Source organism: Lissotriton vulgaris, chromosome 3_2 (genome assembly GCF_964263255.1).
Source record: "Lissotriton vulgaris chromosome 3_2, aLisVul1.2, whole genome shotgun sequence".
Lineage (NCBI taxonomy): Eukaryota > Metazoa > Chordata > Amphibia > Caudata > Salamandridae > Lissotriton > Lissotriton vulgaris.
Window position 1 is genome coordinate 195,578,194 of NC_141690.1, and position 27,054 is coordinate 195,605,247.

Genomic DNA, 27,054 nt, shown 5'->3' on the forward strand with positions numbered 1-27,054 from the left:
TATAAATCTACATATTATATAACACAGAAGTCTGGGATCTAATCTCCGGTCTAGCTGTACAATTTCAAGAAAACCGATAGTTAGAAATAGCAAAAGCTGTGGATCATGGAGATAGATGCAATATATATGTGTGCCATTTGTAATATAAAGCACAGGAATAGCTAAGCTACCCTGTTTCCGACAGGGTGACTTCCTATCAATATAAATCTAAATATTCCAGAGAGTTTCTTTACATAAACCATTCTGGAAAGAATGAAATAGGGTACTTTCTAAGATGAATACTTCTGGACCAGGACCCTGGACCCTGGACCAGGGTTCAATTCCCCGCCTCGGCGGGTCTTGGGCTCAAAAATTCCACGGACTCGATAATTCTCGTTCCGGTGCCTACTCGACTCACGGGTTCACACTCTGCGACTCTGGGCAATAGCTTGCTTAATCTCCACTACGGCCCCTCGCGGCGGGATGCCTGGCTTTCACCTTGTGGATACCCTGCTGGGGTTATCTCACAGGGGAATACCAGGACGGGTTCCCAAGGCAAGCCTTCGGGTGATACGTGCACTATATAAATCGCAATACATAAATACAGGGATCAGAATTTAAATCCATCTTTATTAATTCCCTCACCAGTTTTCTTGTACTTGTAGCTCCTCCAAAATTATTTATCCATTTCTTATGCAACACCTGCTGTGGCAGGGGATAGTCATGCTCTACATAGTAGGAGAATATCAGTTAGTAATTTGACACCGTATTGGATATTCTCCTATTTTATAACCTCATTGTTGGGTGCCATAACATACTTCAAAATGTCCTAAGGGAGGCAGTGGCATGAACAAACTGTTTCTGATTTCTGCATATAGATAAAGACCAAAGAGTTTGATCCTTCATATTTCTTGTAACATAAAGTCTCTTAGCTACTTTCAAATGTTGTGCTTATTTCATTTAATAATGTTTTTGAGAGTATGTCACAATATGTCTTGTGTTTTCTTCTATTCAGAGCCCAGATATAAACCCAATACAGTGTCCATCGGATGCATTCTGCCCAGCTGGTAGCACAGAGCCACAGTATTGTATGGAAACCTTTTTTCGTAAAGCGGGAGACATCTGTGTAGTGGCACCTCTAACCATAGCACTATTGACGATTTTTGCAGTGTGTAAGTAATGGGTAGTATTAACCACTGGTAATGAATGACTTGCAGAGTTGGAAGTTGGCAGGCTTCATGTATGGTTAACTGTGTAGAAAATCACAATGTCCAAGCTGACAGGATCAGGCAAAAACTACATTTTTAAGTTTCGCCTTCACAGCGCTTGAACAATCTATTGTATTTAATACATTAAAAGGAGCTTACATCCCGCCCTTACTTTTTATTTGTTCCTGTGCTTGCCACTTACTTTTCCTCGGTTTCTATTGCTTGTAGCATACTATTTCCTGTTGTTCCTCCTGTGTCTCTTGCCCGAGTCCCATGGCCCAAGTACTGGCGTCATCCTCTTTGGTGGTACTTCTTGTATTAGGTTTCTCCTGCACAGCATTTACCTTTATCTAATCTCCCCGGGATGCAAGCATTTCAAGCTTCCTTGTCGGCTGCCTTTTTTTCATGCCCACTCCAATTATTCTGAAGCCTGTCCTCCTTCCTGACATCGAGTCTCCAGCAAGCCCAACTTCATTTCTCGCCAGCTAGCACTCCCTTTCTTCTGTTCAGCATGTCCCGATCCTCTCAGCATGTCATTCGCACCTGCCTCTATTCAACTTGCTCTTTCCACTGCCTCTCTTTAGCAATGTATAGTATCACTTCAGCTTGTCTGCTCTCCCTCAGATATTCTGACTTACCTTTTGCGTCCGTACCAAGCATGTTGTATCCTGTCTCACAGAACTTGCCCTCTTCTTAATTATATAGAAATATCATAGAAATAAATGGAAATATCCTCATTATGGACCTGATTAAAAGTATTAGATGCTATTTATTGCACATCATATATTATGATACCATAGGGCAGAGGTGAAACCAGTTAAAAACATGTTACTGAGCAGCGCAAGCTGCTGTGGCTTAAAGTTAAGTAGTAAGCCCTTTGATGCGGTCAACGCTGGACGCGTCAGTGCTTTTTTGAAAAACCTTAAGTCATGTTGAACAGCAGCTCATGCTGCGGTGTAGCATGTCTAACTAAACATTGACAACACACTAGTTCTCTCTGGCAGCTGTTATAGGGACAATTGATGGCTACAGTAAATCAAGGACTTGTAATTTCCAAACTTGGATGTTAAACATTGCCGTTTGTGTTTTATGAGCTGCGTCATTGAGATTGTGAGATTGGAAACATGAGCTCTAGTTAAAGTGACACTGTTTGCTAAAGGAAATTATTTATTTTTCTAAAATTCTTTTCACCAACCGTTTTCTCAGTTACAAAAAACAGGGATATGTTGATCATCTGTGTAGCGGATAGTACAATATACAGTACTTCTTCATGTTTATCTGTTGCACCTTGTACCGGAAACAAGTTATGCTCCTCGTGCAGATTTTAATTTCCCTACAGAAAAAAAGAGAACTTTGTAGGAAAGTCCCACCACCCGCCCTTTCACTTAAAAAATCCCTGTATGCCACAAATCATCCCCAGACCTTTTCCCACTTACGTGGGCAACCCCGAATCTCATAAACTACTTTTTCAGTTGCACAGCATAATCAAGATCGAATTCCCAGTCCACCACCCTCGGAGAGAGACCACTCCCCATTCGCTGGCAATATTCCTTTTTGCCACCATTGTCGCAACCATTAGCCATGTTCTCTGGTACTTCAGGCAGCACTCCTCCCCCGTCACACACAGTAGATGCCATCTGGCCTCCATTGGTATAGTTTGGCCCATCACCTCTGACATTATCGCCCCCCACCCAACCCCTCCTCCCCCACAGTATTGTTGGATTTCTGGACAGACCCCATAAGATGTGCAAGAAGGAGCCAGTTTCTCAAAACCTCTGGCACAATGATCTGTGGTGCAACGTCTTAACCTTTGCATGAGCGCTCTGGAGGAATATGGTCTGTGGAGGATATAGAGCTATATCAAGCGAAAGTGAGCCCGGATTGCTACGTTCCTAGGGCTTTGCATCACTTCCTCCCAATCATCATCCTCTAACACCCCTATGTCGGCTTCCCATGCCCGACGCAGGGCCGTGAGTGGGTCTGGTAAGTTATTCATAATTTTTCAGTACATTAGGGATGTGGCCTTGTCTACCATTGGTTTCAGCAAGAGCCTGTCTTCCAGGGGAGCGTATTCTGGTAGGTGTTCCCCTTCCAGGATATGGGTGCGTAGCTCATGCCACAGCTGCAAATATCGGAACGTTTCTCTGGACAGGCATCTGGAATTCAATCTGTAGGTAACTGAAAGAGATTATAGCCTGTCCCCTCCAAACATCCCGAGATGGTTAATGCCTTAAAACCCCCATCTATTAAATCCTCACAGGTTACCCACTTCTTGTAGTAGATCACTATTCCACAGTGGTGTCCTCTCCATCAGCTTATTTGCCATCCAAGGAATTTAGTGGCCTCCTCCCACGTGTGGATTACTGTTTGTGTATGTGAGGGTAATCGCGGCTCCACACTCTTTCAGTATAGGGCCACAGGATATCTGCGCCATCCCATCGCGGCATGATCTACTCTGTAGGCTGGGCCTCCCCTGTCCGTATACACCCAGTCATTGATCGCAACCATCTGAGTGGCCCAGTAGTACTTCCAGATATCCGGGATCGCCAGGCCCCCCTCAGAGACACTCTGGTGGAGTTTGCATAATGTTGTCCTGAAGACATTTCTGTCCCACCAGAGTTTTCTCAGTTCGCTATCTACTTTGTGGAAAAAGTCAATTGGTATCCTATAGGGGGCGTTCTACAGGACATAAAACATGTGCGACAGTGTCACCACTTTGAAGAGGAGAGCTCTCCCCATCAGGGAAATTGGCAGTCACCTCCAATGCGCCATGTCTAATCTCAGCCTCTCTAGCTATGGTAATAAATTATCATTCAGGAAGTCTCTCATACCTTGAGATATATATACCCAGGTATTTTAATTTGTCTTTCGTTTGTAGCAGGACCCTGCCTGACAGTGACGGAACCCTATCTGTATGATTAAACATGATGGACTTATCCCAATTAATCTGGTACCCAGAATAACTGCCAAAGAGCTGGAAAATGTTGAGCAGCCTGTTGATAGTAAAGCGTGGATGTGTGGTGTAGAGCAGAACATCAACGGCATATAAGAGATATGTGCTCCTCCCAGCCACCGTTCCCCTCAATACCTGACACTAACGGGTCTCGCCTAACCCATACAGCTGAGGGTTCAAGAGCACATGCAAAAAGCATAGGGGATAGTGAGCACCCCAGTCTCATACCCTTATGAAGGGCAAATGGGCGAAAGATTGCACTATTCACTCGTACCTTTGCCAGGGGCTTTGTGTGTAGGAGCTTTACCCAAGCACAGAACCGCGGGTCAAAACCAAACCTCTCCAGCACAGCGAATAGGTAATGCCATTCAATGTTATCGAATGCCATTCGGGCATCCAGCGATAGCCACACTGCTTCCTCCTCCGTCCTGGCCATAAAGGTGTCGCAAGTTCTGCCTACTACCCCATGTGGCATAAACCCCGACTGATTAGGTTGTGATATAGTTGGAATAACCTCACGGAGTCTGTTTCCAAGGCCTTTTGCTAGTACCGTGGCCTCTGTATTGAACAGGGAAATTGGATGATATGAGCAACATCCTGAAACAGTGACGCCATGACCTTATATAGTTTGGCTTGGATTCAGTTAGTGCCCGCAGCCTTGTTGGTGTGTAGTTTTCGGATAGCCCCTTCTATTTCCTCAAGTGTTAAGTCTTGAACTAACTCATTTATCAACATCCAATAAGGTGGGAAGCTGGATATCCTTGAGGAGGTCATCACAGTCCTCCCTTGTCCTAGTGAAGTTAGATGTATAGAATGTTTCGTAATAGTCTGCAAACTCAGCTGCAATTCCATCTCCAATATTATGTATGCACCCCTCCGAATTATGAATTTCCAACACCATGTTCCGCTCCCTATCCCTCTTCTCCAGCCAGGCTATAATCTTGTTGTTCTGGCCTTATCACCTACATCATATAGTCGCCTCTGCGACGCCCTGGCAGCGTTGTCCACCAGGTCCCTCATCTCCTGTTGATGGAGTCAGACCTGATGACTCCGTCAGACCTGGTGCCTCACCATCTATTTCCTCTGCCTTCAGTCGGTAAACCTCCTCTTCAAGGGCCTCGCATTTCAATCATTGTTCCCTCCTCGCCCCAACCAGGGCCTGAACATATCCCCTAATGACATTTTTTGTATGTCTTCCAGAGGTCAGAGGCCGACTCTACCATCCCTACATTATCTTGAAAGTATTGGTTCATCCTTTCTCTAATCTGGTTTGTGAATTGCTTGTCCCTAAAAACCCAAAGATATATCCTAGGTGGCATAGTGTTGTCCCTTACCGGAACCTGTAGCCATTCCTCTGTTGGGGAGTTTTTAGAAATGTCCCATGCCTTGTGCGGCAAGTTACAAAACAATTTCTTGCTCGTAATATTTGTCGGAATATGGTCTATCCAGGAGTATCTGCCATGTACCGCTGAGTAATATGTAATCTGCCGCACCTTAACACCTTGGCTGCTAGGCGTTTTCCCCCCCTGTGCTGGAAATTGCTTTATTACTTTATTCATGACGAGCTCAGCTCGTCATCAGCACAGCTCAACTGTGCATCATGACGAGCTGAGCTCGTCATAAGCATCGAAAGGGTTAAGATTGTGTTCCCACCAAATATCTATCAGTGCTATGGCATCCACATATGCCTGTAGTGGCTTTCACCCCATTCCCTGATCTGACTTTGTTACCCTGTCCCTCTCCGGGTCCATGACAGCGTTCATATACCCACCCATCAGCAGAATGCCCAAGGGCAGTTCCAGTAATAGGGTACTCAGTGTTGGCAGAGTCTCTTCGTGAAGTTTCAGCGGAATGTAAAACGAACACATATTGTGAACCTGACCTTCCCATATGCCAGATAGGGCCATAAATCGACCCAAGGGATCGTGCCAGACCATACCTACTACTAAAGGGAAAGAGGTTTTAATCAGTATCTCCACCCCTATTGAGCTTGCGGTGAATCCTGCATGTGTGCAAGTAGTTTGTATCCATACCGATCCAGGGCATTATACCTATTGCCTCTCAGGTGTGTTTATAGAAGGAGTACTATGTCAGGGGCGTGCCTTCGAAGGTACTGTAATACTAATTGTTTACATGCCAGGATATGACTCTAAGTTGAGTGCCCTTCTTGGGCTTTATGGGGTTTGGTCCGTTCCTGTCCCCCATGTCAAGTGACCAGGCCTTGTCATTCAAGTTACATCAAGCCCAGAGTGGAGCAGTCCTGTGCAATTGTCGTAGGGGTGACCACTTCCCTCCCCCCTCCCACCCATACATCAAGATTTGGTTTGTCATTGTTTACTGTAACTGAGGTAAGCAAACCACAACAAACAACCACCCAACAGGGTCAGACCCTATCACATCGATCCTTACGATATACTCTCCCCGCTACCCTGCACAGTATGTTTTGAACTACCCACCACTCAACCTGCAGAGCGCCTGTCACTTCTGAAACAGTAACATCAGTAGCGTAGCCAGTGCCATCGAGAATGTCAAGCCATTAGTACTTGCCCCTTCTCACCCCTTCACATCGGCTGATCTGCTGTTCCTGCCAGTGTTACGGTATGCCCAGTCCCATCCCCGAGCCCCCCACACTGCATGGAGGCCAGATCTTAAAGGATACAGTCAAGCTCCTGACACTCCAAGTACAACTAGGCAGACTCTGAGGACTGTATGCTAGTACGCTGTAGAATGAGTATATTGTAGCAGCACTTACTTTCCCCCGGTAGTCACTTGTTTGTCCTTTGAAGCAGCCGTTCCTTTCGTGATCTCTCCTTGCCGACCTCTCCGATGTCCTTGTCGCCTGTCTCGCAGGGATGACCGGCCCACAGCGCTCCAACCCTCGAAGCCGCTCCCAGGCCTCCTCCAGCATAGTGAAGATCCAGTATTTCCCGTCTTACACTATACAAAGCCTCACTGGGTATAGCATCATATATTTGACTTCACTCCAAAGCTCCCGCTTCACTGCTTTCCAGCTCCTACGTTGTCGTTGGACCCGGAATGTAAAATCTGGAAAGAAACTTATCCCTGCGTTCTCATAGGAGATATCCATGTGTGCTGCCGATGGCACTTAGTCGGGTACGTTGCTTCCACCTGGTCTATCTGCTGACCAGGAGACCCCGGTCCCACCCTCATCAACGCATGCTTGTCCATTTTGTTTGTTTGGGCAGTGCCAAACACTTGGGTTTCATCCTAGACTTCAGAATACGGCTGAATGGGATAGGGGCCAGACTCTGACTCACACCCAGTGTAGGACTCTGGCTTTGCATATACTATACCAAAGTAAGGTATAGTTTGCACAGAGTCCAGGTTGTCCCCAGAGGTATAGCAGAGGCTTAATTAGCTAAGTACTAACAGCTCTCTTTGTGAAAGTGTGGGAAAGACTTTAGGGTTACCCAGAGGGTGAGTTAAGCATTTATTGTATTCACTCAATACACACACTCGGAGACAGAATCCAGACCAATTAGGTAAGTATAAAAAATATATACTTAGGTTTTATTTTAGAACCAAGCAGGACGTGACACAGGTAAGTAAGATACACTTTCAAATACAAAACTGTTCAAGGAAATGCGGTTGTGGTTGAATTTGCAGTTGTTACAGGTTTGTATTACTTTGACATGCAGTTTAAATTACACATTAATTACTTTCAGATTACTTTTTGATTACTTTGAGGGCTGGGGTGGTATGCCTAGATACCACACCATACGTTTGTGCAGTACAAAGTACGAATTTTTATACTTTGCAATTGAGTAATCTTTTTTCCATACATTAAGTTCCACACTTCGAACATTTTTAGGCCCAAAATCTTACAACATTGGTTCCTAAGGGAGAAAAATGGTAATCAGTTTTGAAGGTAAGTACTTGGCTCACATGGGTGAGTTTTGGGTGTTAGGACTAAGGTTCCTCAAGGTGTAGAAGAGCACTCAAGTTGCACCGCCAGCGGCACTGGGGCGGCCAGGTGCAGAGTGCAGGGGCCCAATGTTAGCCAATTAGGCTAAGTGGGCCTTCATTTAGGGACTGCTGACAAGCAGGCCTCTCTATTGTGGGAGCAAAGCTCCTGGGGGGAAGGTCAGGACAGCAGGGGCCAATGACTAGCACAGGAGATGCACAACCAGTGGCACCGGGGCGGCCGGGTGCAGGGTGCAAGTCGGACGTTGGGGACCCTGTCCGCTCCAATTGAGATCTTTGGTTTCGAAAAGATGCGGCAGGCTCGAGCATGAAGGCTTCCTGAAGGCAACCACCAGCTAGAGAGGTAAGTTGGGATCTTGGGGGATGGCTGGGCATCGTCGGTTGGGACTCCCAAGGCTGTGGGGCGTCAGTTGCAGGGGTGTCTTCTGGTGTCTGGTTTTCTTACCAGCTCCGGTCACGGTGGGGGGACCTTTCAGGTTGAGGCTGCAGGCGTCTTCTTAAGGCAGGTTGGGGTTCACCAGATCCCAGGTCCAAATTGCTTGGGATACCGCCTTGGGGTGCTGGGCCACTCAAACTCAGGCCGTGGGTGTCGGGTGCAGAGTCATACAGAATTGCAGGGACTCCTGTATCCGGATTCTGGAGGTGAATCTGGAGTTGAGCAAATCCGGTCCTCACGGCAAACACTCTGTGGGAAGGTTGCAGGGCAGGTCCTCTGTGCTCTGGGGATTGCTGGCTGCTGGACTCACCGGGGTTCTTGCTGTAGGTAGGTCGTAGACGGGACAGGCCGGTAGGGCTGGGCCAAGGCAGTTGGTGTCCTCTTCTTTGTCAGCATGGCTCTTGGATCCTTCTTTCTTCCTCGAATCTGAGGAGGCAATGTTCAGGGTCACCATTTATATTAAATTTAGGGGCGTTAAAGGGGTGTGCAGGTCGGTAGCAATGGGTATTTTCTTTAGGGTGGGTATAACCCTTTTATTCCACCCTCCAGGTGTAGGGGGCATGAGCCTCTTCCTATTTAACTGAGTCCCCTCATCTTCAAGGGGGGGGGACTGAGGTGCATGCTTCACCTAGTCTCCCCCACCTAAGAGGTGGAGTTGGCAAAGGTGGGCACACTTTGCTCCCTAACTTGGATTTACCACAATTCTCCTGCCCAAAGTGGTGGTCAGAACCGGTAGGAGCCAGTTGCTGGTGACAACAAAAGGCAGGGACAGAGTCCAGAGATGGCAGGCCTTTAAAGCTTACCTTTTCGTGGACCTGCCCCATCCTGGGGGAGGAGGCATGACACCTTTGCCCAGGATGGGCTTTGTTTATGGACCCAGAAAGCGGAGGCTCTCCACCCAGGGGTCCAGAAGCCTGTCTGGCAGTGGCAAATGACAGGAGCCATACAGGAACCACACCAGGGCTAGTTCATTTTTCAGGGGGCATCTCTAAGATGCCCTCTGAGTGCATTTTACATTAAATCCCACACTGGCATCAGTGTGTTTAATGTGCTGATAAGTTTGCTACCAATCTTCTCAGTTTTTAGTAAAGCCATTATGGAGCTGTGGAGTTCATAATAACTAACTCCAAGACTATATACTCCTTATGGCTTTACTTACTACACTTACAATGTCTAGGAATGGACTAAGACACTGTAGGGGTACAGTGCTCATGCCTCTGTACCCTCACCTTAGGACTAGTACACCCTGCTAGAGAGGCACCTTACCTAGGCTTCAGGCAGTGGATTGCAGGCATGGCACACAGGAATGTGTTTCTGATGCGTGTTTCTTGGGTCCCAAAATTCACAGTCACATAAGCACTCGAAGATGCTCCATTCATTCAGCTTTCAAATAAAGTGTTCACATATTTTTTATGTAATGGTTTCATTTATTTTTCATCAATGCGTCGTTATTTGATCATCATAACTTTCCAAAATAATTTTCAATCATTATGCCCGATGCATTTCGAACTAACTGCTCTTCCTCAGGGGACTTTTTTATCTGTGCTGTTCCTACAATGTCTCGTGCACGAAACGTGTACGCGTAAAACCCGCGACGTCTCAATATTTCTAAGTTCGCCAAAACGAAGGTATTATGAACTGCTTATGTGACTGTGAATCTTGGGACCCAAGAAACACGCATCAGAATCCGTAATACACCCCCAATGCTCAGTAGGGGATTCACATAAAGCACCAACCACACCATTGGAAAAGATTACAAATTTTGAACTGTACAGCTGTAAACATACAAGTGCGGAGCCACATCCCATTTGGTTATTTAGTACACAGGAATTTGTGCCATGTCGACCCTCTACTTTTCTCTGCACCAAAACGTGCAGCTTGCAGTGGCAGTATGTGTTAAAGTGCAGGGACTCTAAGGGTGGTACAATAGGTGTTGCATCCTTTATAGGCCTTCCCTGGTCACAGTTTCCTTGGTACCCAGGGTATCTTTTAGAAGGGGCTGACCTGTGGCCAGGGATGGGTCAATTGTGGATACAAAGGTACAGTCTTGGAAAAGAACATGGGCCCTGGGACCCTGATTGTCAGGAACCCAGGGCACATCAAATCAGGTTGCGTCAGTTGTTAGGCGAAAAGTGGGGGGTACCCGTGCAAAAAGGGGAACTTTCCTACACCCCCCCCCCTAACAAAAGAGGATGAGACTATCCTTTCCCTAGAGAGTCTTCATTGTCTTGGAAAGGCCATTTCCATTGACATGGCCTGTCCCAGGTCTATGTTCCACTATAAAGTCTATTCCTGTAGGGATATGGACCACCTCAAAAGTTTTTGGTTTTCTCCTTTCATCTGCATTAGCCATCTGAGCGGTCTGTGGTCAGTTAGAACTAGGAAGTGAGTACCAAAAAGGTATGGTCTCAGCGTCTTCAGGGACCAAACCACAGCAAAGGCCCCCCTCTCAATGGCACGCAAATTCTGCTCTCTGGGGAGGAGCCTTCTGCTTATGAAAGCAACAGGTTGGTCGTGTCCATTATCATTTGTCTTGGATAGAACCACTCCTATCCCCAACCAGATGCATCATTCGGCACTGTGAACTGCTTGGAGTAATCTGGAGCCTTGAGAATAGGTGCTGAGCACATTTCCGCAGTAAGGGTGTCAAAACCCTTTTGGCAGCCAACTGTCCAGTTCACTTTCTTGGGCATCTTGTTGGAGATGAGTTCATTGAGGGGAGCCACAATGAACACATATCTTTTCACAAACCTCCTATAGAACACTGTCAAGCAAAGGAATTCCCTGCCTTGGGTCTGGGTTGTTAGAGTTTCCCAATCCAAAATGGTCTGGATTTGGGGTTGGATGGGTTTGACTTTGCCTCCTCCTACAAGGTGGCCCAAGTACACAACAGTTCCTTGCCCGGCAAGTGGATGCCTCGATAGTTAGGCCTGCATCTAGCAGAGCCTGTAAAACCTTCCCCAGGTGAAGCAGGTGATCCTGCCAGGAAGAGCTAAACACAGCAATATCATCATAATAAGCTGCGCTAAAGCCTTCCAACCCAGCAAGGACTTGATTCACCAACCTTTGGAAGGTGGCAGGGGCATTCTTCAAACCAAAGGGTATCACAGTAAACTGAAAGGTGTAGCGAATGCTGTATTTTCTTTTTCTCCAGGGGCCATGCCAATCTGCCAGTACCCTGCAGTTAAATCAAAGGTACTTAAGTATTTGGCAGCCCCCAACTTATTTATCAAGTCATTAGCCCTCGGAATGGGGCGTGCATCTGTCTTGGCGACAGAATGGAGGCCTCTGTAGTCCATTCAAAACATAATTTCTCTCTTTACACCTTGTGGATGAGGCTTGGGGACAAGGACCACTAGGCTGGCCCATTGACTCTCATAAGGTTCATTGACAAAACTCCAGCATCTTGCTGACTTCAGCTTTGATGCTTTCCTTGTATTGGTCAGACTGGCGATAGATTTTGGTTTTGACAGGCAAGCTGTCTCCAGTGTCACATCATGGGTACACCAGGGTGTCTGACCAGGGGTCAAGGAAAACAGCTGGGCATACTGTTGCAGAACCTGTCTGCAATCAGCTTGCTGCTGGGCAGAGAGGGTGCCACTCCATCCACTTACCTATCTTGGGGGCTGTAAGAGAGGTGGTCAGGGAGAGGTTTACTCTCTGTCTTCTGATCCTCATCAGTAGCATAAGCATGGTTACATCAGCACAATAGAGTTTGGGGCAGTTCACATGTATCACCCTTTTGGAGGCCCTGCTAGTGCACAGTTCTAACAAGCAGGTGACCTCACTCTTTTTCTCCAGGATAGGGTAAGGGCACTCCATCTGTCCTGGAGGGCCCTTGGTGCCATTGGCTCCAAATCCCATACATGTTACCCTGGTTGGAATTCTAGCAGGGCAGCCTTTTGGTCACACCAGGGCTTCTGGAACACCTAGCTGGCCTCAATGTGTTTGGATTGTTTTCTGCATGTACTCTGCCATCCTGAAATGAAGGCCTAGTACATAGTCCTCCGCATCTTGTTTTGGTACGTGATGGGGTCTCTCCCATCCTTCCCTCACAAGTGAGAGTGGTCCCCTTAATGTCAATGGTTGAAAATCCTACTCCCTTCTGATGCACCTCTCTGTAGGCAAAAAGCAGGCAGGGTAACAGAACATCCCATCCCCTTTTGAGTTTTTTAGAGAGTCTCATTATCATGCCTTTCATTGTCTTGTTAAATCTTTCAAAATGCTCATTGGTTTGTGGGTGACACAGGAGCTTACAAACTCCATCACTTTTTGGGACATCTGGGGCCAATAAAAGTTGGTGACCAATCTTTACTTTGTTTTGGTCTGGCCGAGTGACACAGCTAGCGGGATGTCATGTGCTAAAGTTAGTAGGAACTCCCTGTACAACTGAGGCACTGCCACTCCTCGTGGCTCCAGGTTTGGGGTCTCTGGCCCTCCTCCCAATAGACTTTGTGGGGGCCATTGACATCTCCCTGCTCCTGTCCAGCAGCTTGATGCCTCAGGCCTTCAATAGTGGGGCAGACCTGTTGCCCAAAGCACAGCTATTCCCTAGAGGGTTCCCTTGGTCCCAAGAGCTCTACCTTGTCAGGTTCAAGCTCCATGGGCTCAGTACCCTCTGGGGCTGACAAGTCCTCTTCCTGAGGAGAGGGGTCCTGATCTTTTTGCTGTATGGAAGCTGTTTCACCAGTTTTCCTACCTTTTCTCTTGGGAGGTTGGGCCATAATTTCAGGCTCCAATCCAACTTTTTCATCCTATGCTAGGAACTATGCTCTTGCTTTCACACACACTATCTCATGAGTCTGCAGCATGGCTGCATGTGTGTTTCTTTCTACCTCAGCCCATACTTCGATCTCCAAATCATTCCCAAGCTGTGAGCTTTGGAGAAACCACTACCTGTTTCAGGCCAATAACCACCCCTACCACCCCCCGGCCTAATATCACCATAGCTAAGGCATGATTAGGGGTGACACTGTCAGCATTGTTAACTGGATAGGTTTTTCCAGTTAGGTATTGTTCTGGAGAAACCGGTGTACCTCTCACCACGGTGACACTGGCACCTGTATCCCATAGGGCTTCTATCTTAGTCCCATTCACTAAGGGGTACTGCAGGTATTTCTTTACTTTAGGGGGCCAGACAACCAAAGTGGCTAACCCTCCCTCCCCTTCAGAGACTAAAACAGCCTCAGCGTGAACTCTGATTTGCTCTGAGCACACTATTGATCCCATCTGGAGATTTGCCATACCAGTAGGTACTTGTGGGGATCTAGGAGCTGGGTTGTTGGGACAGGCAGCATCTCCAGTTTGGTGTCCCGTCTTGTCACAGTGGAAACACTAGGCCTTTGCACGATCAAAATGTTTCCCCTTGTAATAGTGGGCTGGGAGGAGTTCGTGGCCCACCCCATGACCACGATTCTGGGGACTTGAGATGACTCTTGTGTTTCATCTTTGGGTTTCTCACCTTCTTTCCCCTGGGGAGGCTTTGTGGCCCCTTTCTTTTGGTCACCCCAGAGGTTGTCTTGGTTACCCTTGTCCTGACTTAGTGGTCCTCTGCCTATCCCTATTCTTGAGCAGAAATTGGATTTAAATCTTTCAGATGCTGATGCAACCTTTCGTGGATGCAGTTACTTAAAATGTGTTCTTCAATAAACAAATTATAAAGACCATCATCATTTTGCACTTTACTTCCAGCCAACCAGCCACCTAGTGTCTTTACTGAGTAGTCCACAAATTCCACCCAGGACTAACTCTGGGATTGTTGACCCATTTAATTCTGTACTCCTCAGTAGTGAGTCCAAATCCCCCAATCAGGGTGCCCTTCATGTGTTCATAGGAAGGGTCAGAAGTCCCATCTCTGCACTTACCAGAGAACATTTTCCACAGTAGTGCCCCCCAGTGAGAATTTCTCACTTTTCTGGCTTCATAAGCCCTCGCAAAGGCTGAGAGCCACTTGGTGATATCATCACCATCCTCAAATTTAGGGACAATCCCGTTGGGGATCTTAGGATCATAGGATCCTTCTTTCTCTAAACATTTTTAATTGCTGCCACAATTGATGGGTCCTAGGCCCATCTCTGCTATCTCTTTTTCTAAAGCTAGGAGCCCAGTCTCTAGGTCTAGTCTTTGGGTCATCCTTACTAAAAGGAAAGTTTCCTCAGTGAGGTTGTCCTCACTGTCTTGTATGGTGTTGGCCCTTCCTCTGTAGGAGCCAGCCCCTGTCCCTCTTCGGTGTGGAGGGTAGGAGACAAAGTTCCCTTCCTCCCCAAGTAGTGGAGGGGGTTGGTCTAAGACTTCATCTTTCTCACTACTTTCCCCATGTTCTTGAAGGTCATCACCTGCTTCTTCTGTGCTGCGGTCCCTTGCCTGCCCTCCCAGGAACTCCTGGAGTTGTCTCCTGGTAGGGTAAGACCCAATTCTTATTTGCCTAGCTTTGCAGAGAAGCCTTAACTCCCTAACCTCTTGTTTGGAGTAAGGGGTGAGGTTAAGTTTCTCAGCCATATTCTCTGGATTGCTCATTATTTTTCTAAAGTGGGGTTCTTTGTGGAAGACCTACACTAACAGTTCTAGATACTTCCCCCCTTAACTTCAGTGACTTTTACGTTCTAAAAATAAATGCTACAGGGACTTAACACAAGGCCCTAACAAGACATTTAGAGTTTTGGAAAAATAGTCAATTCATAAAATGATTTGTACTAAAGACAATTTTTGGATTCTTGTCATGTGATCAGAGGTTGACTAAGTTAGTCCACCAATCACATGCAAGGCTTTACATCCCACCGCTGATCCACCAATGTCGAAAGCTGGCTCTGTATGCGCCGGAACACCCTTGCTATATAAGCTTAAATAACATAACATACTATACCAAAGTAAGGTATAGTGTGCACAGAGTCCAGCAATATGGCAGAGGCTAAGTAAGGTAAGTACCAACAGTTCTCTTTGTGGTAGTGTGGGTGAGCTGTTAGTCTTATCCAGAGGGCATGTTAAGCATTTATTGTAGTCACTCAATCAAGGACTGATACACACACCCAGAAACCGAATCCAGACCAATTAGGCAAATATAAAAAAGAAACACTTAGGTTTTATTTTAGAACCAAGCAGGACTTGGCACAGGTAAGTAAGATACACTTTCAAATGCAAGACTGTTCAAAGAAATGCGGTTGTGTTGAATTTGCAGTTTTTACAGGTTTGTATTACTTTGAAATGCTGTTTAAATTACACAGTTATTACTTTCAGATTACTTTTAGATTACTTTAAGTACTGGGGTGGTATGCCTTGATAACACACCATAAGTATGTGCAATACACGGTAAGTACCTATTTTTATCATTTTCAATTGAGGTCACTTTTCTTCATACATTAACAGATCCGCACAAAAAACCTCTTAAGACCCAAAATCTTATAACATGGGTTCCTATGGGAGAAAAATGGTTATTGGTTTTGAAGGTAAGTACTCGACTAACAAGAGTGAGTTTTGGCAGTTTGTTCCAAGGTGCCCCAGGTCAAATGTACTGCTATGGGGTGTCCTTATGCCCCAGAAATGGCGATACTTTTCATGGCCCTATACGAGGAACGATTAATTTTCAACAATAATCCATACAGAAGTAACATCCAGTCATGGCTCCTCTACATTGACGATGTGTGGTGTCTGGGTCAAGGTACAGAAGACCTATTGCAGCCCTTCTTTGAATGGCTTAATAGTAGACATGCAGATATCAAATTTAGTATGACAAAGACCCAGACCCGTCTAACCTTCCTCGATGTGGAGGTGTTCGCAGAAAATCTAAAATTAATTACTACTGTACATCGCAAGTCTATAGATAAAAACACAATTTTATATTACCATGGCTTCCACCCCAGAAGCCTCAAAGATAATCTACCCTCCAGTCAACTGCTAAGAATCAGACGCAATTGTGCTCGCAAAGAAGATTTTATTGCTCATGCAGACATCTGATGCGAACAGCTATAAGAAAGAGGGTACCCGAGGACACACTACGAGAAGAACTACTGACTAAGAAACACAAAAAAACGCTGGAAAGATTGGTATGTGTATCAACGTTTGGCCCACATACTCACAAATTCCGGAAGATAATCTTAAATAACTGGCACCTGTTAACCAACCTTGTATGCACCATGGAAAGACCACTCTTCGCAATGAAAAAGAATAAAAGCATTGCTCAACAAATTATACGTGCAGACCTCAGGAACAGTAAAACCACGACAGATTTAAGATCTTTATGGAACTTGACTCCAGTAGAGGGACACCACAAATGTGGCACCTGTTCAGTATGTGACAACACTGCAGAGGGAAGTGAATTCTCACACGATTACATCAAATGGGTACACAAAGAGTTCACCAACTGCAAAACCAAAAACGTGTACGCCATCAAATGCCCTTGCCCGAAGCTATACATCGGCAAAACCACACAACAAATCAATCAAAGTCCAACATAGATCACGGATCACGCAAAAAGTTATATCAGCACCAATGGTATCGCATTTTGTTGAGAAACATAATTCCGAAAAAGAATTCACTTGGACAGTCCTGTCATGAATCAAAGCACCACCTAGAGGTGGCGAAGTTGAGACATTATTGCATAAAAGAGAAGCAGACCTCATCTGAAATATAACTGTGTGGCAAATGGTTTAAATTAGATGACAGAACTCCAACAGATTTTGCGCTGAGTCCCCAGTGAAGTACCTTTTTACACTGTATTGAAGAAATCTTCACTATTAAATTTCACTAAGCCAAGAATAGATTGGGCACTTATACATATAATGTTAAAAGAATGCACTATCATGGCAACACTGCAGCCGAATGTTGAGGAACATGCCTTTGAGCGCACAATGAAACATGTACGATGCATTCCTGGTAAGAAATCACATCCCCAATATGGCAGAATGCCTCCCCATAATAGCTTATCAGACCACGATAAAGATCGGATAATAACAGAAAGGGAATATTCGTAAAAAATTACCAGATTGCCATCATTGCAGACATCATCCATTAAATAAGCTTCTGAATTTTTCCAACATATACAGCCATCTTTAGAAAATAGTCAGAAACTACATATCCCAGAATCCACTTAATAAGAACCAAAATGTATTTCCTGTGCAACAGGATATAGAATGGGCTGATGATTGTGACCACTTCTTTCTCAATTTTCTGGTGAGAAGACGAACACACTTCGGCCGCATGAGATAGCCTTAAATTAAGAAAATTGCTTAGTCATATGAATCATTAATAACTACGGTTGTCACTTTTAAAACCGCACCTAGTAACTGAAACAGATTACTCTTTCAGAAACCCAGAGAGTTATTGTATAGAGTCTAATTTAGCTTTCAGACCTCACAAGCCAGTAAGTGCATTCCTTGTTTAATGGCCTTTTGACATGATAAAGTGGCCATTCATTCTTTTCTTGCAGTCAGTGAGGCAAATCGCCATATTCAACATTGCACACAAATTACTGGAGCAACGTAGACAATGAGAGGAATTAACCAGTCCACATTTCTTGGCTAATACAAACGCAAGTGGAATGTTAACATAAATTCGACCAATGAGACAAACGGCAATTGAAGCAGGCTTACTGATTGAGAGTGCATTGAGATACAGATAACATCTAAAGCATGACATGTGCAACAACCTTACCCTCAGGTATTCTAAAAACTACCAAACACGGTGAATTTAGACATTAAGAGAGCACGAAGTTTTAGATAATTCGTTTTCATTTTAACTTCAATCTATAGGTTACACCGTGCCTAGCCCTGGTGAAAATCCCGTAAATACTGACCGGGATTGGAAGCGCGTCGGCATTTCCTGTACTTTGTCACAAAGGGTTTCAGAAAATTCAGGAGTTCTGGAGAGGGCGCACGATGTAAAGAGCACCCCTCAGAGTAGTATTTCCCCCGTGTAGCTGCAGTTCCTATAAATACAGTTCCTATAAATACGCCAAGTTAAAGGGCTCCTTTGGGATTGCTTTGTATTAGGAGTTGTACTAATGTTCTGCTGGTGTAATTCTATTGATTTTTTTTGTATTATGCTTGTTCACACTTATGATGACATTGGACAGCACATTTGAATTGTGATATTAATTTATTTTTTCTTTCATCACTTAGTATCCTTCCACGTATTTCACATGTTTTGTATCTGTGATTTATTAAATTAATCAAAATGAGTGTGACCAATGGACCATTGATGACATCCCTAAGGCACTCAATGTGATATATTATTCACAACAGTTCATCAAAACAATCTTTGCTGTTTATCCATATGTCTCTTTTATTTATATTCCATCTTTGATATTGTTTTCATATCCATATGGCGAAAAGTTTCCAAATTAACTTTCAAAGTTCACAAATGCAATCTGTATGTTCCGCTCCAATGCATTTCGGGCCATCGCCCTTCATCGGGGAGCATAATTAGTGAGGTTTCGAAATGTTCCGGTCGCCGAGGACGGCTTGGGTTCGCGATGGCCCGAAATGCATTGGAGCGGAACATACATATTGCATTTGTGAACTTTGAAAGTTAATTTGGAAACTTTTCGCCATATGGATATGAAAACAATATCAAAGATGGAATATAAATAAAAGAGACATATGGATAAACAGCAAAGATTGTTTTGATGAACTGTTGTGAATAATATATCACATTGAGTGCCTTAGGGATGTCATCAATGGTCCATTGGTCACACTCATTTTGATTTATCTATACTCGCCCTGAGTGATGGGCGACACCTGAGAGCACCTAGAAACTTTCAATTTTTTCAAAAACCTTATTTAAAAGCTGTGCCCGGCTCAACACATTTTCATGTATTAAATTAAGACATGAGAGAATGTTTAAGAATGATGTGTGGAACATGTTAAGAACTGTGATTTAAACACTAAAAACATATGAACTGAACAGTCTTTGTTTTTTTGACCGCCAAAATAAATAGCGGCACATAAATCTGTAAGCCAGGTTGTCTTCTTTCTCCTTCCCAAGGTCTAGAAGGGCACTCAAGTTGCACCTCCAGCGGCACTGGGGCAGCCGGGGGTAGAGTGAAGTTAGCCAGATGGCCAAGGGGACCTAAGCATAGGCACTGCTGACGAGCAGGCCATTTGGGTGTGGGAGCAAAGCTCCTGGGGTTAAGGTCTGCACTGCAGCAAGGGCCAATGACCAGCACAGGAGCTGCACCACCACCGACACTGGGGTGACCGGGTGCAGGGTGCAAGTAGACATCGGGGACCCTGTGCTTTCCATTGGAGACCTTTGGTTTTGAGAAAATGCTGCTGACTCGGGCAGGGAGACTTCCTGAAGGTGACCCCCGGCGTGAGAGGTAAGTTGGCGTCTTGGGGGATGCCTGGACAACGTCAGTTGGACCACCCAAGGCCGTGGGGCGTCGGATGCCGGGTTGTCTTCTGGAATTGGTTTTTTTACCAGTCACTGTTGGGGGGCCCATCAGGTTGAGGCTGCAGTAGTCGTCTTGAGGCAGGTCAGGGATCACCAGATCCCAGGTCAGGATCGCTGGGGAGACCTCGTGAGTGTTGGGCCACTCGAAATCGAGCCGTAGACGTCTGGTGCAGAGTGGTGCAGAATTATTGAGACACCTGTATCCGGATTCTGGAGGTGAATCTTGGGTTGAGAAAATCCAGAGCTCACAGGATACAACGTCTGTGGGAAGGTCATAGGGTAGGTCCTCCAGGCTCTGGGGGTTGCTGGCTGCTGTGCTATAGGCAGGTCATAGACTGGACAGGCCGGTAGAGCTGGGGCCAAGGCAGTTGGTGTCCTCTTCTTCGTCTTGGGTCAGCACAGCTCTTCGGTCCTTCTTTTTTCTTCCTCACATCTGAGGAGGTAAGGTTCAGGGTCGCCCCTAAATACTAAATTTAGGGGCGTTAAAGCGATGTGCAGGTCAGGACCAATGGGTCCCTTCCTTGGGGTGGGTACACCCCCTATTACGCCACCATCTGGGGGGAGAGGGCTTGAGCCCCTACCTGTTTGGCTTCAAGGTGGAGGGTACTGATGTGTGCTTTACCTCGCTTACCCGACCTGAGGGGTGGGAATGGCAAAGGTGGGCACACCTCTCTTCCTAGCTTGGATTTCCTGCCGACTCTCCCGCCGAAAGTGGGGGTCAGAACCAGTAGGAGCTAGTTGCCTGAGGTAGCAAAAGGCAGGGACAGCCTCCAAAGGCAGCAGGCCTTTTAAGCTTCCCTTTTTGTGGACCCAGCCCATCCTGGCAGAGGAGGCATGACAACTCTGCCCAGGATGGGCTTTGTTTCTGGACCCAGAGAGTGGAGGTTTTCTACCTAGGGGTCCAGAATCCTGACTGGGGGTTGCAAATGACAGGCAGCCATTGAGGAACCACATCAGGGCTGGTCGATTTTTTCAGGGGGCATCTTTAAGATGCCCACAGAATGCATTTTATATTAAATCCCACACTGGCATTCGTGTGGGTTTAATGTGCTGAGAAGTTTGCTACCAAATTTCTTAGTTTTTGGTAAACCCATTATGAAGTTGTGGAGTTCGTAGTGACCAACTCCCAGGCCATATACTCTTTATGACTTTACTACACTTACAATTTCTAAGAATGGACTTACACACTGTAGAGGTAGAGGGCTCTTGCTTCTTTACCCTCACCTAATGGCTCGTGCACCCTGCTAGATGGGTGACTTAACTAGGCCTCAGGTAGTGGATTGCAGGCATAGCACACAGGAATGTGTGCCATGTTGGCTCTTCACTTTTCAACCCAACAAACACTGGTAGAGAAATTTAACTTTGCAGTTAAACTGCTGTATAAATCCCTTTTCCTGGTCATCTCATAAGGTCTTTCTACAGCTGCACTGTTACGCCAGACCTAAAGAGGTAGAGAAAGAAGAGGGAGCGAGAAGGAAGTTAAGATAGTGAGAGAGGTGAGGTACAGGGAACTGAGGTAGGGAGGGGCAGAGAGATAAGGTGGTGGGAGGTGGTGAATGCATGTTGAGGTTAATTGAGAGATTTGGCAGTGGGAGAGACAAAGTCGGGATAGGGAGAAATGAGGAGTGAGACAGATATGGGATAGAGGTGGGGTGATAGAGTCCTGAGAGATGCAGACATCTGTGGTATAGAACTATGGAGGTGAGTTACAGAGATGATGTCAAAGTTGAAGTGAAACCTACAGAGAAAAGATCCAGGGAGCTGAGATGCAAACAGTTGAAGGTAAGGTAGAGAGAGAGGGAGCAAAGAGAGGGTAAGGTAGAGAGAGAGTTGAGGTTTGGACAGCGTCTAGAAGGGTATAAAAGATGTAAAGTTAAGACTAGAGAGGTGGTGAGAAAGTCGAGGTTTATAGTATGTTTAGAAGGTTATAAAAGTTGTAAAGATAAGACAAGAGTGGTGGAGATATTTGGGGTTTAGCGAGCCACGCCAGGACCACATCACCCCCCTACCTGAGAAACCTGCACTGGCTCCCCATCAACAAGAGGATATCCTTCAAGCTCCTCACCCACGCATAAAAGGCACTCCTCAAAACCGGCCCAGCCTACCTCAACAGACGGCTCTCCTGCTACATCTCCAACCGCCAACTACGCTCCGCCGACCTCTCACTCGCCACTGTCCCACGCATCCGAAGAACAACCACCGGTGGGAGATCCTTCTCCCACCTCGCCGCCAAGACATGGAACGCCCTCCCACTGAGCCTACGGCAGACCCAAGACCTGCTGACCTTCAGGAGGATACTCAAGACCTGGCTGTTCGATCAGTAGCGCCCCCCACTCCAGCGCCTTGAGACCCTCGCGGGTATGTAGTGCGCTTTGCAAATTATTGATTGAGCGTCTAGAGCTGTATAACAGATGTAAATGTAAGAGTAGAGAGTGGTGGAGAGAGTTGAGGTTTGGAGAGTGTCTAAAGAGGTGTAAAAGATGAAAAGGTAAGGCTAGAGTGGTGGAGAGAGGGATGAGGTTAAGAGAGCATCTAGAGGGGTATAAAAGATGTAAAGGTAAGACTAGAGCGTGGTGGAGAGAGAGTTGAAGTTTAGAGAGGTATAAAATATGTACGGGTAACAGTAAATAGTGGTGGAGAGAGCATAGATTTAGAGAACATGTAGAGGGGTATAAAAGGTGTAAAGTTAAGACTAGAGAGCGGTGAAGAAAGAGTCGAGGTTTAGAGAGTGTCTAGAGAGATATACACGATATAAAGGTAAGACTCGAGAGTGGTCAAGGTTTAGGGGGAGCCTGGAGGGGTATAAAAGATGTAAAAGCAAGACTGGAGAGTGACGCAGAGAGTCCAGGATGAGGGAGTTTCTAGAGGGGTGTAAAGAATGTAAAGGTAAGGCTTGAGTAGTAAGAGAGACTCGAGGTTTAGAGAGAATGTAAAGGTAAGACTAGATAGTGGTGAGAGAGAGGGAGTCTAGGTTAAGAGAGCTCCTAGAGAGGTAGAGAATCCTAAAGGTAAGAATAGAGAGAGGTGGAGAGAGAGTCAAGGTTTAGAGAGCCTCTAGAGTGGTATAAAAGATGTATAGGTAAAACTAGAGAGTGGCAGGGGGAGAGTCTGTTTAAAGAACATCTAAAGAAGTAGCGATATAAAGGTGAGACTCTAGAGTGGTAAAGAGAGATTTTGAGGTTTAGAGGGCATCTAGAGAGGTATAAATATGAAAAGGTCAGACTAGTGAGTGGCGGAGATAGGTTTATAGAGCATCTAGAGAAGTATAAGATATTTTATTTTATTTATTTTATTTTATTTGAGTCTTATATAGTGCATAGTTACCCTAGGGCATCCCAGCGCTTATCAAGGAGTCCGTCAGGCCGATGCAAAGCTATCCAGCGTGTTAAGATGGAAAAGGTGTATTTTCAGAGACTTCCGAAAACAAAGGATGCAAGTCTCACGACGCAGTTGCATAGGGAGCGAATTCCAAAGGGTGGCTGTGTGCACCGAGAATCTTCTGCCTCCAGTGCGAGCTTTGTGGACTCTGGGGACCTGTAACAAAAGTTTTTGATCAGAGCGAAGAGCTCTGTTGGGTTTGAAAGGCACCACCAGCTTCCTCAAAGAATGGGGTCCTTTCCCCTGAAGAATCTTGTGGGCCGTACAGAGAGCCTTAAACTTGACCCTCTCTCTTACCGGGAGCCAATGCAATGCTTCCAAGGCGGGCTTAGCTGATTGTCTCCTTGATGTGTTAGTCAGCAGCCTAGCCGCAGCATTTTGCACCTGCTGCAGCTTACTGAGCGTGGCTTCCGGAGCACCAAGGAATATGGCGTTGCAGTAATCTAGCCTGGAGATAATTAACCCCTGGATGAGTAACCTCCTCGATGGCAAGGGGAGGAGGGGCAGGACTTTACGGGCTGAACGAAGAAGCCCAAAGCAAACCCCCGCCGTTTTCTTGGCCTGAGTTTTAAAGGAGAGATCCTGCTCCAACCAGACTCCCAAGCTCTTGATCTCCTGCTTGGGGCTGGGGAGCTCCCCCAGACAGCTGGGCCAAACGGTCAAGGGGAGAGAGGGAGTCTTGTGCCCTAACAGCATTATCTCCGTCTTGGAACCGTTTAGTTTGAGCGACGATTCACACATCCAGGTGTGTACATTGGTCAGGCATAGGCGCAGCGCATCTGGGTTCTTCTCCAGTTGAGACAATGCGACCACCAGCTGGGTATCGTCAGCATAGCTGACGATTTTTATCCCAAAAGGGGCCACCACATCCTCCAGGGGGCCCCTTTTGGGGATATAAAGGTAAGAAAAGAGAGTGGTGGAGAGAAAGAGGGGTGAGGTTTATTGAACGTGTAAAGGTGTATAAAAGATGTAAGACTAGAGAGTGGTGAGAGAGAGTCTAGGTTTAGATGGCTTCTAGAGAGGTATAAAAGATCTAAAGGTAAGACTAGAGAGTGGTAGAGAGAGTTGAGGTTTAGAGAGCGCTAGAGAAGTAGAAAAGATGTAATGGTAAGACTAGATAGCAGTGGGGAGAGTTGAACTTTAGTGAGCGTCTAGAGGGGTATAAAAGATGTAACGGTAAGACTAGATAGCAGTGGGGAGAGTTGAGCTTTAGTGAGCGTCTAGAGGGGTATAAAAGATGTAACGGTAAGACTAGATAGCAGTGGGGAGAGTTGAGGTTTAGTGAGCGTCTAGAGGGGTATAAAAGATGTAATGGTAAGACTAGAGCGCAGTGGGGAGAGTTGAGGTTTAGTGAGCGTCTAGAGGCGTATAAAAGATGTAACGGTAAGACTAGATAGCAGTGGGGAGAGTTGAGCTTTAGTGAGCGTCTAGAGGGGTATAAAAGATGTAACTGTAAGACTAGATAGCAGTGGGGAGAGTTGAGCTTTAGTGAGCGTCTAGAGGGGTATAAAAGATGTAACGGTAAGACTAGATAGCAGTGGGGAGAGTTGAGCTTTAGTGAGCGTCTAGAGGGGTATAAAAGATGTAATGATAAGACTAGAGCGCAGTGGGGAGAGTTGAGGTTTAGTGAGCGTCTAGAGGGGTATAAAAGATGTAATGGTAAGACTAGAGCGCAGTGGGGAGAGTTGAGGTTTAGTGAGCGTCTAGAGGGGTATAAAAGATGTAATGGTAAGACTAGATAGTGGTAGAGGGAGTTGAGATTACATTATAGCGTGGTGGCAATGAATCGGGTGCTGTGCTAAAGGGGAAGTGCTCGGTCTGAATGTGTGGCCATGAATTGGTCCTACACCACAGCCCAGGTATAGTTGTGTGTCCGACTCTCACCGCTCTTCACGTTTCTCAGAAGCTTTGGCATTCTGCAATTCTCCGCATTTACTTAAAGGCCGGTCTAGCTCTGATGATAAATGACTGAGTCTGACCCAGCCCTGTCAGCTTTCAAGGACACCGGACAATTACATAATCCCCAGATTTTCCAAAAGGTCAGCCCAGGATTGCTGAATTCTGACTGGCTGGTCCTAAGGCCTAGACCAGGGTCTCACATGTGTTGGTGGTTGCAGGTGATGGAGAGTGTGGTCATTTTGGGGACTGGGACTTATCATCTGATCTGGGCTCAGAGCATAAGAGAGAAAGCCAGAGAAGGGAGAAACAAGGAGGAAGAGGAAAATAGGTAATCGGTAACAAAGCAAGAAAACAGGGAAAAAAGAGCTTGCAAGAGAACAATGAAGAGTGGCAAGATGAGGGTGGTGTGGAAGAAAGGCATTAGGTGGAAACAAGACTAGACAGCCTTGGTATTTTACTGTATTGCAGCATTTATAAATCAGTTGCCGGTCATATATGGGGTACTATAGCGCTTACCTACTTCTGTAGCAGTAACTGTTGATCCGTTTGAGCTAGAAAGATTTTTTTAAATCTCCAAATTATGCAGCAGATGATGGTTTGTGTGGCAAAGCCATATTTAGCCGGAAAATGCAGCAGTTGCAAAATCACATAGTTCTAGAGACCTGTCTATTGGCTATTCACCTTCTGGGAAAGGAGACGGGGTGAAGGCTGGATGACAGCAGAGGGCCCTAAGATAAAAAGGAAGAGTAAGAAGGACATCTTGTAAGAGCATGATTGGAGAGCAGCGTTGGGTGTGGGATCTTTAGATCCTTAATAGTTGCCTAAATTCAGAAAGAATCTGCAAACTGTTGAAAGAACTACTGTGAGTGTTATCAAAGGCCCAGTCACTACTGTCCTTCCACACTGGTGTCTGACCTGTACCCCTTTCCTTTCTGTTCACCACTGCACAGTAGAGGTTTGCGTCAGCTACACCTCATCCACTTATTTAACTAAGCTATATGAAACAGTGTAGTGCTGCTGCCTGCCATGTACACAGGTATTGTCTAGTGTCCTGTCCTGGCTTTGCTATATGTAGTGAGTGGTTGGTTTCATAACTCTAAAGAAAGCAGACAGCATGAAGCTTTGGATGAAAACTCACATTGGCTGCACATGGAGCACCATGGAGTTGGAGTCCACTCTCATAGACTATTGTGTGACATGTAGCTCTTTATGCCTAATTCTATTGGACTGCAACATTTATTACCTTTACACCCACAATACACTCATTTTATCACTCTTGGGAGGATGAAGGTCTAAGTCTGTCCTGGAGGTATTTAGACCATAGCCTGTAGGTTTAATGCAGTGTTCTACTGATACTTTAACCCACTAAGTTACCCTATAAGAAAAGCAAGTGAAACCTAGAGTTCTGGTGACACCTAATTCAAAATGGAGCCAATGTAGCATTAGACCAGCATGGCCCTGGAAGGAAATCATTAAGTGTTACATGACACCACCTAAAACACAAGCACAAGTGTCAGAGCTAGAAAAAATGCACCATTGCAGGGATTTTCAGCTTTATTATGAAATGTTTTTCGGCGCACTGCCTCCCAAATTGCTTCAGTCCAGGAGCGATTTTTAACACAGCGACTGGTTTGGCAGATGGGAGGAGGAGGTTTGTCATGGCAGAGATTGTATGTGTAATGTAACTGGTGCTCATAAAGCGCTCTATTACTTTGGGTCGAGTTTGCGGTATATAAACCGCCAAAAGAGGTTGAAAACAAACCCTTAACATAATGAATGGCAAATAGATACTCATTTAGCGGACGATTTGTACAAAGCGAAACCAGAAAATATTGATAAATCACTGCTACCGCTCTTAAATGATGTGATAT

At 45.8% G+C, this 27,054-nt stretch overlaps 1 protein-coding gene across 1 annotated transcript in view; it reads left to right on the forward strand.

Annotated features, from left to right (window-relative positions):
* LOC147725517 (uncharacterized) overlaps positions 1 to 27,054 on the forward strand; it is a 575,714-nt gene that overhangs the window by 532,143 nt on the left and 16,517 nt on the right. Inside the window, exon 8 of the mRNA XM_086964208.1 lies at positions 995 to 1,151. Coding sequence (XP_086820334.1) covers positions 995 to 1,151 — 157 coding nt within the window. The remainder of the gene's footprint in view (positions 1 to 994; positions 1,152 to 27,054) is intronic.